Consider the following 12,697-nt stretch of genomic DNA (forward strand, 5'->3'; position numbering starts at 1 on the left):
CCATTTGACACTGCATCACACAACCAACTGAACCGATAATTTAACCATCAAACTTACCTCGAAGAGACAACCTAGCTAATCCGAATAGCATACCTTAACATCGCCACCTTAGGAACTAAGAATAGGAAATTGAACAAAGAAAAAATCAGCAAATGAGCAGTAGACCACAAGGGCCATAACTACTGACACACCCTTCTCTCGGCAGTAACCTCACACCAGCTAAGCACGCTAGGGGAAAACTAGGATGGGAAATGACTAAACCAAGAAAATTCTAGAATAACTAAATGAAAATCAACCAGAGTAATCAACTAGCTCAACATCCACAAGGTATAACTCTACAATTACTACCACATCATAGTAAAACCAATATGATCCACTACTAAAAGAAATCACCTATGAGAGATAAACACATATACATAATTTCAAGTAAAGCAGTCATAGCAAACAGTAGGCAAGTAATCAAGTCAGGTAAGAATGCCTACATAAGTCTAAGTAGATAAATTACCAGAATCACAAGATGAATCTTACAAGTCAAGTGATCACCGATAGGTAGGAAGACCCCAACACCCAAGTACTACAAGCAAGGAAGGTCCTAGAAACAAAATTTAGCAAATTTGATTGATACCTGGAGTCTCATCCTCTGTCTGACTTGTAAAAGCATAGGATAGTATACGTTTGACCTCAAACTAAATGACTGTACCACTAACTACAACACTCGGGGTACCACCTTTAACTGACTATCCCTGAGCCCTACAAATCTAATCCGGTCGAACCTGTCCCCTATGATGTGTGACTGTAGGACAATCCCTAGACAAATGCCTTGACTCATTACATATATAACACCTCCTACTAACTGCAACCCAATGAGATGGCCTGGTTGGCATAGAATGAACCCCAAAACGTGTATGCTCAAAAGGCACACCCTGAGAAGTCAATCGTGAACTCTGTCCACCGTTGGTACCATAACTTATCACAAGACTTCCTGGAACCTGAGGTACTGCCATCGTGGGTCCCATAGGTTGAGGGTGAGGATAACCCTCCCAAAGATGATGCCTACCTTGGAGCGAGGTGCTACCTCTGTTGTGGTGACGACGGGATCTCCTATCTCCACCTCTATAAGTATCCATACATGCATGCTCTATAGACCTCACATAACTAACCATCTGGGAAAAGTAGACCCAACTGCTATCAAGGGCTGTGATGTTAGGCTGAGCGGCAAAATCAATCCCTCAATAAATTATTGAGTCATGTCTCGCTCCATAGAAAATAGTGTAGGAGCATGCCCTGTCCAATCTAAAAACTTCATTACATACATTACATACTTAGAGACCAATGAAGAACCCTACTGAGGGTCTACAAGTCCAACCCTAGGTTGAAAACCACTTGGTACACCCAAAACTACTCCTGCTTGTAGTGTATACTTATTTAGACGCGGAATCTCCAACGCTAGATCCAGAGAAGCCGAGATGGTCATAGATATTGTTGAAGCCTAGGTAGCATGTTTTGATGCTCTAGACATGCCCAATAGAAAGCTCATGCTATCCATATAAGGAGGAATGAATTGCAAGAAAGTATTTAGAGGTTGACCAAAGAAATTTCACACGATAAAGAATCAAGATGGAGTTTCCCTAGAACACCCTATAGCCTCCCGAAGATAGGATGTGAACGTCTCCATACTGATCCGCAGGACTCTACTAGACACTTACTCTTATACCGACGATACCGATGAACCTAAGCTCTGATACCACTCTGTCGCGACTCAATTTCTCAAGTCATGATGGCACATACTATCAACCCACCATTAGATAAACGTAACCTCAAAGTCTGAAATCATAGGCAATGGATCATCACAAGCGGAAGGAAAGAAGATAATAATAATAATAATAATAATAATAATAATAATAATAATAATGATAACAACAACAATAATAACAATAACAATAACAACAACAAGAAGAAGAAAAGAGGAATGAAAGCAATACAAAAAGATAACCCCCAAGACTTGGTATTAGTCGGTAGTCGAGCCACTAAACTAAAGTAAAGGAATACAATGCTTTATACACATAAAATAATAGTGCAACTATCTCCAAATATAAAATAAAGACTAGTCCAAGCCAAAATAGAGGGAGATCGGCTACTCTAAACACTAAGAGCTCACCCCAATCTCTAAAATATCCAAGATCTGCTCTGCACGATATCCAAATCAGTAGTGAAAACCCGTACTATGATCATAGGGTACAGAAGTATAGTATGAGTACCAACAAGTGGCACTGAATAGGCATCGGTCGACTAAGCTCCAAAGATAAAGTAAGTATAAAGAACATGTAAGCAAGGAGTATATAACACAAGTAACTAACAAGAATAATATGGAAGCCTGCAATAAGAAGCATCAGATATAAGAAAGAGAAAAGATAGGAAACAAGCAAGGAAACCAAGGACGTACCTAGTGGCTCCAGCCCAAGAACTAGACATGACAACACACTACGAAGGGGGACAACTAGCTGATAACCTACTAACATAAGTAGACACAGATATCACATAAAGGTCCTATGGACCACATCAAGTAAATCCCTACACAAAAGGTTAGATAAATAAGAACAAGGGAAGTAACTACCTTCAAATAAGAAACCACCCATTATACCGCCACAAGTTCGCAAATAGTAAGACAATACCTCCCGAGCCCCTGTGTGCCTAGGAAGTTCACTCACAAACAGGTAAACCCGTAGGGCATCCCATACTACCGACAGGTACAAACAACTATGTTGGTGATAGGCAATGCATATATGAATTAGAGTCATGCAATAAAACCAGTAGTACCATCAGTGACAAGTGCTTCATACCAAGATATATACACAAACATCCAATCTCGGCTAGGAAGTAGGACCAATGTGCATCGCTAAGATCGCTTGGGGGGATGAGGAATGCCCCTATATACCTTGCTGGTCTCGATCCAGATCTTATATCAACATAGATATCAATCTGCATATCTGATCATCAAAAATCTGCTACGTCCCGATGACCGGAGATAAATAGTTAAATCAATATAGAAAGGGTCGGGAACTCTCTCCAACTGAACCAAAATCATAAAATAAGCACATTGTCGATGCCTCGATCCAATATCATAAAATGAGTGCATTGTTGATGCCTCTAATTCACTAAAAGTTGTAGTAATAAAGGTAGTACAACCCCCATTAAAAAATCAGTATAAAATAGTTTGGGTTACAACCCAGCTTTCTCAAATCAATGCCAAGAACCAATGCATGCATCAGGGTCGACTACATCCGTGAGAAAATAATGATCCAATACAATGCATGCCATCACCAGCACCTAAACAACACGCGCAATCACATATAATAATGATGCCACAAGCACCTTACTCTCTAGAGCATGAAAACAGGACTAACAAATGCAACCGACCTCTAATCAAGGCCAAAAACTTAAATCTACTCTTCTAACACAACTACAAGGCCCAAAAGGGAACTCAACCCTAACTAGGTAACAAGAAGGAGGATATGAGGAAATGAGTGCTCAACTAGTCAACTAATACCTCTAAATCCAACTAGGAATACAACCTCAAGATTACAAAGACAGCTAACCTCATCAAACGGCAAAATAAAGCATAGGGGATTCTAGCTCTAAATCCAAATATGGGATCCAACGGTAATTCACAAGCCTAACTAGGTGAAAACCATTACACCAAGGCTCCAAAATAGGTACTACATTGGATAAGGACACTAAGTCTCAGAAATCCCTGCCAACAGCAGCTACATAAACTAAGGATCAACCCAAACTTAATTCTAAGGCATAATTCCGCCAACCACCTTACATCAATCAAGTCACCTAAAATTGACTAATCAAGGCCAAACTAATGCATAATCAATGATCTTACCCACTAGATTGAAAGTCTCATAATGGAAATTGAGCCTAAGGCTCACACCGGGACAAATCACCATGAATCTAGGAGCCTAACCCATCACTTATAATCCAAACCACACTTAATTTAAACTGAACAATAACTCATGAAGCCCAATCAAAAGAAAGGAGACTATAACCTCCCTCCAAGCCGAACACGCGCGCTTCAAAAATGACTCTATATACCTCAACGCTATAAAAAATATTGATCACCTCATCAATATAAATATTTTGACACCAAAATCGCATTTTCAGATATGGATCCAAAACTAGGTCAAAAAGAGGATTGTGGGACCCATGATGAGAATTCTAAAAATGACTTCGTGAAAAGACTCTAAATGCATTATTGAACTTGCACCCCAAAATGAGGCACAAATCGATGCTCAAAACGAGAGAAAACAACCCAACAAATAATTTCAACATGAAAGCCCTAACTAAGCTTAGGTAGCCCTTTTGGGTTAGAATTTACCTCAAACCTATGATCTTCACGCTCCCTCGAACACTCCTCTACGTTCTCACAATTCAAATCTGAGCCATGATGGCGCCTACTACAACCCCTGAGTAGGCAAGACAAACCTAAAATCAAGCGGGAGTCAAACCTCAATTTAATTACATAATAAATAGCATAAGAAGACGAAAGCAAGATAAATATAACAAAAGCAATTGGGTCAGTGTATTGATATGTAAATATAATACAAAATACACAAAAGGCCCGATAGTGACCAAAATAAATGGCAAACTGACACTAGACCAAACCACAAACCTGGTGTCATATATACAAGAGCTATTAAGTACAAAAGCTGACAATGTAAAAATATACAATACAGGTCTGACTATCCAAAAGTACAAGAGTAAGTTAGCACAAAAGAGGAAAAATAATAAGTCTCTGAACGTCGAAATCTCACCACAATCCAAATTTGGTACTACTAAGAATGATCAGGCGCGTGTTGAGGGTGACTTGAATTGGAAGATGCATTAAAAAGATGCAGAAGTGCAGTATGAGTACCAAAACACGAGGTACTGAGTAGGCACAATAGACCGACCGAGCTCAGAAAGAATAAATATATAATAAGTAGTACAGTGATACTAATAACAATAAGAGAGAAACATAAACTACAAATACGGGAAATGACGCTACGAGAATAATTATACGGTAATCAAGTAAGTCCAACCAACCATGTGGTCACATCAATAATCTCAACTGATAAAATACTCGGAGAATGCATAATTGTAACTCATAGTTAAGGCTCAATATCCTCCAAAAGTATCATGAAACGCTCGGAATAACCCTCGAGCTCATCAAATAATGGGGCGCCCGGAATCATACCTCGAGCTCATCAACATCAAAATCATAACCCAAAATATGTATTAATAGGCAACCCAGAATTCATACCTCGAGCTTCTCAAATGAAATAAAGTGTAGCCTTAAGTCAAAAAAAAGCCCCCCGAAATCATACCTCGAGCTTCTCAACTATGAATTTCTATAAACAAGATATCACCAATTTTTTTCCTTGAATCCCTTCTATTTATTCGTCAACCAAAGTCGTATTATCATCTTTCTTTTAAATAGGGATTTTAACACTGGCGAGGTAAATAAGGCAATTAGTATGTCAAAACTCATATGACACTCACCTGAGACTCCGGTGTACTAAAAATACGACCCCGGGCCCAACATTTCAATAACAAGTGTAAGCAAGACACAAGCATAAACCAAAAATCATATCACAAGACCAATCAAAACCATACAAGTCAATCAAGCAGCATCTTGAGTTCAAATCACCTAGGAGCAAGTTCTAAGGACTTTAAACGATGTAAACAAGTCAAGAGATCGCCTAGACTAAGGATCCAATAACTAAAACCCCAAACTAGTCACTAACGATGATCATCGACTCTAAATTTCTCAATAGGATGTCAACACTTAAATCACCACCCTAATCATGCATTACTACTCAAAATATACTGATTCTAATCAAGCCAAGTCTAATAAAAGTAAGTCATAGCCTACCTCAAAGCTAGAACAGCACCCGAAATGCTAAACTTTAATCTTTACTTTTCGAGCCGCCTCCAAAAGATACCATTCTATCAAATTATCGAAGAACACATCAAAACAAGTCCAATGACACCCATATTGCTATAATTAAAAACAAAACTAAAATCGGGTCAAAATTCGACATTAGGACCCGCGCATGAAATCAAAAAACCAACTCCATCACAAGGTCACAAAAGGCTCAAAGAACTTGTGCTCTAATAATGGGCACATTCCGAGCACCAAAAGAGCTCAAACAAACTCGCCAATTTCAAGCCCTAAAATAGTTCAAAAATGCAAGAAACAATGAAATTTACGCGAAACTTACAAGGTTTTTAGGATGGGAAAGGGTCTCGGGACGTCCCCACAGGAATTCCCAACACACCGGAGCAAGAACGATCGAAAATGGCCAAGTAAATCTCTCAAAATCTCAAATTTACTAAGTTTCGAGTTGTTGGAAACGGGTCTTTTAATTCACTGAAATCAGTGAATTTACTCATCGCGATAGCGAGTTGGGCCTCGCGATTGCGAGATCTGCTCCAGCTAACCCATTGCAATAGCGATGGTCAATCACGCGATCGCGATGCCTAGGGTCTCAAGCCTCTGCGATCGCGGACCCTTGGGTCGCGAACACAAATAGCAAAAGCTCTTGCACCAGCAGTTTAGCTGGTGCTGAACTTTGGAGAATGAGATTTCTCTCCAATAGGGGTCCGAAATTCATTCAGAACCCCGCAAATGCAAACTGACTATGCTACCCAACTAAAAACGGCATTTCGAACCCAATGGAATCGACGGATTTCCCAACAGAGGTTGTTTCGACGGAATGTAGACCCAAGTTAAAGGTTTCAAAGAAAACACTTAAAATGCACAAACAGCTAAAAACTCATCCCGATCACCTTGGAATCCGAACCAAAAGTCGTTCTAGACCAAACTTGGCTTCCCGAGCTAACCCAGGCTAGAACTTGAGCCAGGGGTATTTTGGTCCTTACATGCGCAGCGTTCATTCTGCTTTTGCTTCTTAATACGGTGCTTTCCAGAATTAACATTTTATATCTCCTTCGCCTTCGCCTTCGCCAGATTTGTTTGGTTTGTCTCTTTTTTATCTCTTGCCTTGTATGTATATATGTATGTATCTCGTTATCTTTTGGGTTTACGTTTCTCTGTCGGTGCTTACTTGCTCGCTCTGCTTTTGGGTTGTGTTTCTTCGTTAAATCGAATTTATTTCTTTTCTGTTCGATTTGATGTCTTTGGATGTATATATATGTGTGTGTTCGTATTTGAGCCCACTGAGTTTAGGGATTTTCGGTTCTTTCGGGGATTTGTAATTTTGAAGTTTTGGGCTTTAGTGTCTTTAGGGTTGAGCCGCCCTTGAATGCATATTATTCATTGTTTACTCTGCTGTTAGGATTAAATTCTGCTTCTTGTTGTTGGAAATGTCGTTTATCAGATTCTTTAATTAACTAATCTACTTGAATGTCTAAGCAAGCATTCAATATCGATTGGTTTAAAATACCCAATACTTCCAGTAATTTATAATTTTTGTTAACCTAATTATCTGAAAAGACAATCTTTTTTGGAGTGAAATGGGATAGTGTATGCTAATGAACTAGCTTGGGAATGAAGCATAATTTATTGATCTGCACTGTACTTGGAAGAGTATAAATTGTAACAAAAGTTGTGCTTGCAAGGATATACTGTCATTACCTTTTAATGTTTTGGCTGGTATTTGGTTATCTTCTTAACAATCTTATCTCTGTGTGCTATTCTTCCGTTCAGGATACTGGTATAGATTAAACTCAAAGAGGGTACTCTTCTTTGTTGAGAGCCAAGATTATGGCATCCTCTAAGAATGAAGAAAGTGGTGCTCAGGATGCAGCAGAACGGATTAAGGCTGCAGCCTTGTCAGCTGCAAAGGGTTTGAGTCGTGCTCAGGCTGAGCGTGCTGCTACCGCTGCTGCTAGAAATGTCAATGCATATGGACAAAAGGAAGAAGGACCCAGTCGATGGCAGGAAAGAAAAGAAGCAAAGAGGCAGATGTATTTAATGAGTACTGAGAAACAGGTGCGACTGGGTGAAAGGAAAGACAAGGCTTCAGGTTCCACTCTTGGTGCAGCTTCACAATGTCAGAAATGTTTCCAGGCAGGGCACTGGACTTATGAGTGCAAGAATGAGAGGGTGTACATATCACGACCATCTCGCACGCAGCAGCTGAAAAATCCAAAGTTGAGGATGAAAGTTTCAGTAGCTTATGATCAAGAAAACCCAGCTATTGAGAAGGAGGTGAAGAGTGAAAAACCTGTGAAGAAGACTAAGAGGAAGCATAAGTCAGATACAGAGTCAGGGACTGATAGTGAGGCTTCAGTATTCGAATCTGGCAGTGAGGCGTCATCAGTCACAGGGTCAGATTATTCTTCTGGGGAGAGTGACTCAAGCGATAGTTCTTCAACTGATTTAGAGGAAGAGAGGAGGAGGAAGAGGAAGAAGAAGAAGAAGAAGAAGCAGAAGAAGAGAAGACACCGGAAATACAGCTCAACATCTGAGTCCTCTGATTCATACTCAGATTCTGAGTCTGATTCTGAAGGACGGACTAGCCGTAAGAAGAGCAGCAAGAGGCATAGCAAAAAGCGGTGAAGAATTGAACAAGATGAGAACTCCATATGTGGTATCTGGTCCTTAAAACTTGAAAATATTCATATTTCTGTTCTAATATGATAAAATACCTTTTGAGAGATGCACTTAAGATAACTAGGATTTTCCCGTCTCGAATGAATATGGTTTTGTAGATTGCTGTCATAAGCTTATGTTGTGGCTGTAAAATTCAGTGTGGCCAGAGTTGTCTCTTGTTTTTATTTTTTCCATGTGCTAGCTTACTCATTTCCCAGCTGTTAGGTGTCTCTTTTTCTGTTGCTTGCTTGAAATTGTCTCACTCTTTTCACTTTCCCGGGGTTGTCCTTTCCTGGAGTTGGACTTCATTGGTAAAACTCGTATCATGTGGTTTGACCATTACTTGGTGTTAGTTGGACTTGCCAATAGAAACATTGGATGATTTAGCAGTTGGTAGTTTTCATGATATGTCTTGCATACATATATTGTAAACATTATTCCTCAATCATTTTTATTCTGTTGAAATCCTAGACCAATTGCCATTGGCCCAAGCAATAGGGTTCTCAGATGGACAGATATTGTTGAGATCTATCAAAGAAAATATTGCTTGGGACGAACCAGATCACCAGAGAGTAGAATATTTTCTCTTTATGTGCATATCTTGAAAGACAGAAAAACATCTACCAATAAAGATTTCTTTTTCGATTCATCCCTGGCCTCATTCAAGAATTGTCTTTGATACAATTCAGGAGTCAATAGAACCGAACCCACATCATTAATTTTCCAAACTTACTACTTGCTATAAATAAAAATCAAGTCCAATCACTGCTGGAATACTGAAAGATAAATAGTGAGCATGATCAACTCTGATTTCGTAGAGTTGGAGGGCTCTCTCCATCCATCGAGTCAAGTAAGTTATTATCACATATCTTCTTCCGCCTTTTCCTCCTTTTTCTTTTACTTTTGGGATTCTTTAAAGTTTAGGGTACTAGATATTCAATTGTTAAGCCGTTCAAAGACCTTACTCTTTATTGTTTTCTGTATTGCGTTTACAGTGACAATTAGTATGGTAGTTGCCCCTCTAGAGTTCTGGTTAGTGCTGTTAATGACTTGTTTTCTTGTCAGCTGAGTGAGACATTACCGTGCGCTTCAGGATGAGACAAGTGATTTGTCATTACACTAAAGTCATCACTCCAGGTCAAATCAGTGGTTTGATTTTGGACTTATTAGGCGCTTTATACTGGTCCTCCTTCAAAATGTCTCGTCAACTTACATAGCCGATGCTCTAAACTAAACCTGTGAATATCGAGGCTGTGCCTATAGTTTCCCAGTATCACTGGCAAGGATAATTTATTCGCTGATATTATGTTGTATCTTTTGTTCAATTACAAAAAAAGGATATTTGCCTCCAAGGCTTGGACGCAATCTTAGGGGGGCTCTGGGACCCTCATTGTGTGATATGATTGTCATGTACTTTGTTGCCGAAGAAGTTTCATTGTATGGGTTTCTTTTTTTTTTTTTTCGTCGATACTATTGATTGTGCACACCATGTTTCCTTGCTTTGCTTTGTAGATATCTTGGTAATGTGATGAGGGCTTCTGGATTGCAGATTGCTCTTTACTTGTGCGGTCAATATGATCTCTTGTATTAATCCTTGAAAGAGTAGTGCGAGCATTTGCGAGAATATATGCTTTAAGCTATTTTTTCCTGCTAGGGCAGTGGTTGCTAGTTGCTACTGAACAATTCATGTATCACTTCGTACGTATGACTTCAAAATTTACTCTTAATTCTGTGTTTCCAGTCTATTGTTTGTGCTTTCCATTTTATAAGCATCATGTATTGTGGGATGTCACTACTTTTTGGAACCCCCCACCCCATCACTCATAATGTATCTATACAAATCCACCTTACTTCCACATTTCTCTAATTTTTTAGCGCTACCCCCCCCCCCCCCCCCCAACCAAACAAAATTGAAACCCGAAGGTCTTCCTCTGATGGAAAAGATTGAAGATTTTCTTTTCTCATCATTGATTTTAACATGAAAGGGTCGGATATATCTCTTTATTGTTATATAATATTCAAACCAGTCCTTTGTTATTCTTTTCATTCACATATGCGCGATAACTTAGAACTGGAAAGGGAGCTGAAGATTCCATTGAAAATTCTTCGAAAAGCTTCAAATTTAGTGGTTCTGATCTTCTAATGGTGACCAAATGTTGCTTAGATCTGCAGGGAAATAGATGTTTACGTGAGCATCAAACGATTTTGAGGTAGAACTTGATGAAGAAAGCTCATTGGAAGCTTCGAGTCCCTTACCCTGGAGCTCTGACTGGGTTATGTGTTAATTCCAATGGATGGGTTATTTAGTTTGTGGGTTTGAATCTTTTGATCAGAGTAGGATTGACGTGGTCGAATCATAACTGACTGTGTAAAAATGGTTTTGCAAAATCGGATTTAGAAAATAATGGCATGGATGATATTTTTTTTAAACGGCAATGGAATAAATAAGTCAAATTTTTAATGGATGATATAAATGAGTCTTTTTTTAAAGTTTGATAGCATATTTGAATATTTCTTTTCTTTTGAGTTTGTGGGTTGAGTTGTGTTCTGTCGACAAGTTAGGGGTAGATATGACACTTTGCCTAACAGTAACTTATATAGCGAAATAGTATAACAGAAATTGATTTAAACAATTTTAAATAATAGAGGGGTATATCCGAATCTGACCCCTTTTTCGTATTTTTAACTTCGTTATTAGACTATATCTAATATATCAAGAGTTGAGTATAAACAATGTAGTCGTAAAAGTCAACTGAAAATTTCATGGAATCCAACTATTCCACGAAATAGGTTATTTAACTATTTTTGATATTTTAAACGTCAAAAGTGGATACAAATATTTTTAGTTGGTTTTATGACAATTTTTTTTGATCAAGTGAATAAAGCTATTTGGGTTTGTTCAGGAGAGTCAAAAACTTTTGAAGAAATTTATATTGTCCCAAGATCGCATAATGCTCCACTTATGATATGCTTCTCAACTGTGATTTCAATAGTAAAGTTCCCTGGATCTTTTTATTTCATGGGTAGCTTATTCTGAATCTTGGAAGTGCGCTCCTCTGTAAACCTGCTTTTGTTAGGCACAATGCCTTTGACGTACTTGGCATATTTTGAGTATCCTTTGTAACAATGTCCACGAAAGGAATATTTATGTGCACTTGCTTAAGTAATTGTGTTTGTTAATCATCAATACTCAATGAATTCTTCCTTTTTGATGACGAAAATCAAAGTTTTTCATGGTTCAGAGGCATACAAGACACACACAAGTTGATATCACTTACTCGGAAAATTGTATGAACTTTACACCTTGTAATCAACACAAGAACACAAGTATAATTTTTTTCCCATTTGACATCACCAAAAAGCTACAAAGTTGAGATAGTTTGACATAAATTTAATAAGCAATTCCGCTGGGACTACAACACAAGTAGAAAGAAATGTTAATCAAACATTAACCTAGTGATATTATCCATCTCATAAAGTTTCATAATAGAAATCAAAGAGCGCCTAATAAGTCGTGTTGACCCAAATCAAAAGCAATTCATTCATGTCTGAACTATTTGCTACCTAGGATCGGACAAAACAAATCCTTCAGACGAGGTTCAGAAAGCTAGGGTTGGGCATTAGGCACATGAATTTCAACAGACTCGTTAGTTTTCACTTGTCTACGCACTTAAATTATGTTATTTGATTTAATTTAAATTGTCTTTCTAGTGCAGACAACTTCCAAGGTATCATAGCACTCTTAATAGACCTATTAGAAATCGTTCCTTTCATTTAATTCATTACATCAAATTTGCCTCTAAATGATTCAAATTTATCCATTTTTCTATCTATTAGATCAGAAATGCCTTTGACATATTAAAATTACTCGCAAATATTTTCTAATTCTAATTATATATGTCAATAATTTGTTTTTTACTGTAATTTAACAATTATTAAATTTCCTTTTGATTTGTAACTTTTTGAAAGTTCTTGGTTGTTTTTCTAAATGTCCGTCTTACCTAATAAAAATACTTGCTTTAAATAAACAAAATAAATGAACTAACGTGTGAATTAACCAAAATATATGTTGTTTAAAAAAATTGCTTTAGTCAC

At 38.0% G+C, this 12,697-nt stretch overlaps 1 protein-coding gene across 5 annotated transcripts; it reads left to right on the forward strand.

Annotated features, from left to right (window-relative positions):
• Window positions 1-6,981: 6,981 nt before the first annotated feature.
• On the forward strand, window positions 6,982-10,382 carry LOC129887351 (uncharacterized). 5 transcript variants are annotated; one of them, XM_055962417.1, is made up of 3 exons: window positions 6,986-7,063; window positions 7,715-8,600; window positions 10,115-10,382. In XM_055962417.1, exon 2 carries the CDS (start codon window positions 7,772-7,774, stop codon window positions 8,567-8,569), a length of 798 nt encoding a protein of 265 aa, XP_055818392.1. In that variant the 5' UTR covers window positions 6,986-7,063; window positions 7,715-7,771; the 3' UTR covers window positions 8,570-8,600; window positions 10,115-10,382. The 5 variants fall into 5 exon arrangements, with proteins under 5 accessions (XP_055818390.1, XP_055818392.1, XP_055818393.1 ...); XM_055962418.1 differs by having other exon boundaries at window positions 10,152-10,376; XM_055962419.1 differs by lacking the exon at window positions 10,115-10,382 and adding an exon at window positions 9,668-9,683.
• The last annotated feature ends 2,315 nt before the right edge of the window (window positions 10,383-12,697 follow it).

The sequence above is a fragment of the Solanum dulcamara genome, chromosome 4 (genome assembly GCF_947179165.1).
Source record: "Solanum dulcamara chromosome 4, daSolDulc1.2, whole genome shotgun sequence".
Classification (NCBI taxonomy): domain Eukaryota; kingdom Viridiplantae; phylum Streptophyta; class Magnoliopsida; order Solanales; family Solanaceae; genus Solanum; species Solanum dulcamara.

What these genes read in the sequence shown, in the direction of transcription:
- LOC129887351 (XM_055962415.1), top strand. Translation starts at nt 7,772, where the DNA reads ATGGCATCCTCTAAGAATGAAGAAAGTGGTGCTCAGGATGCAGCAGAA.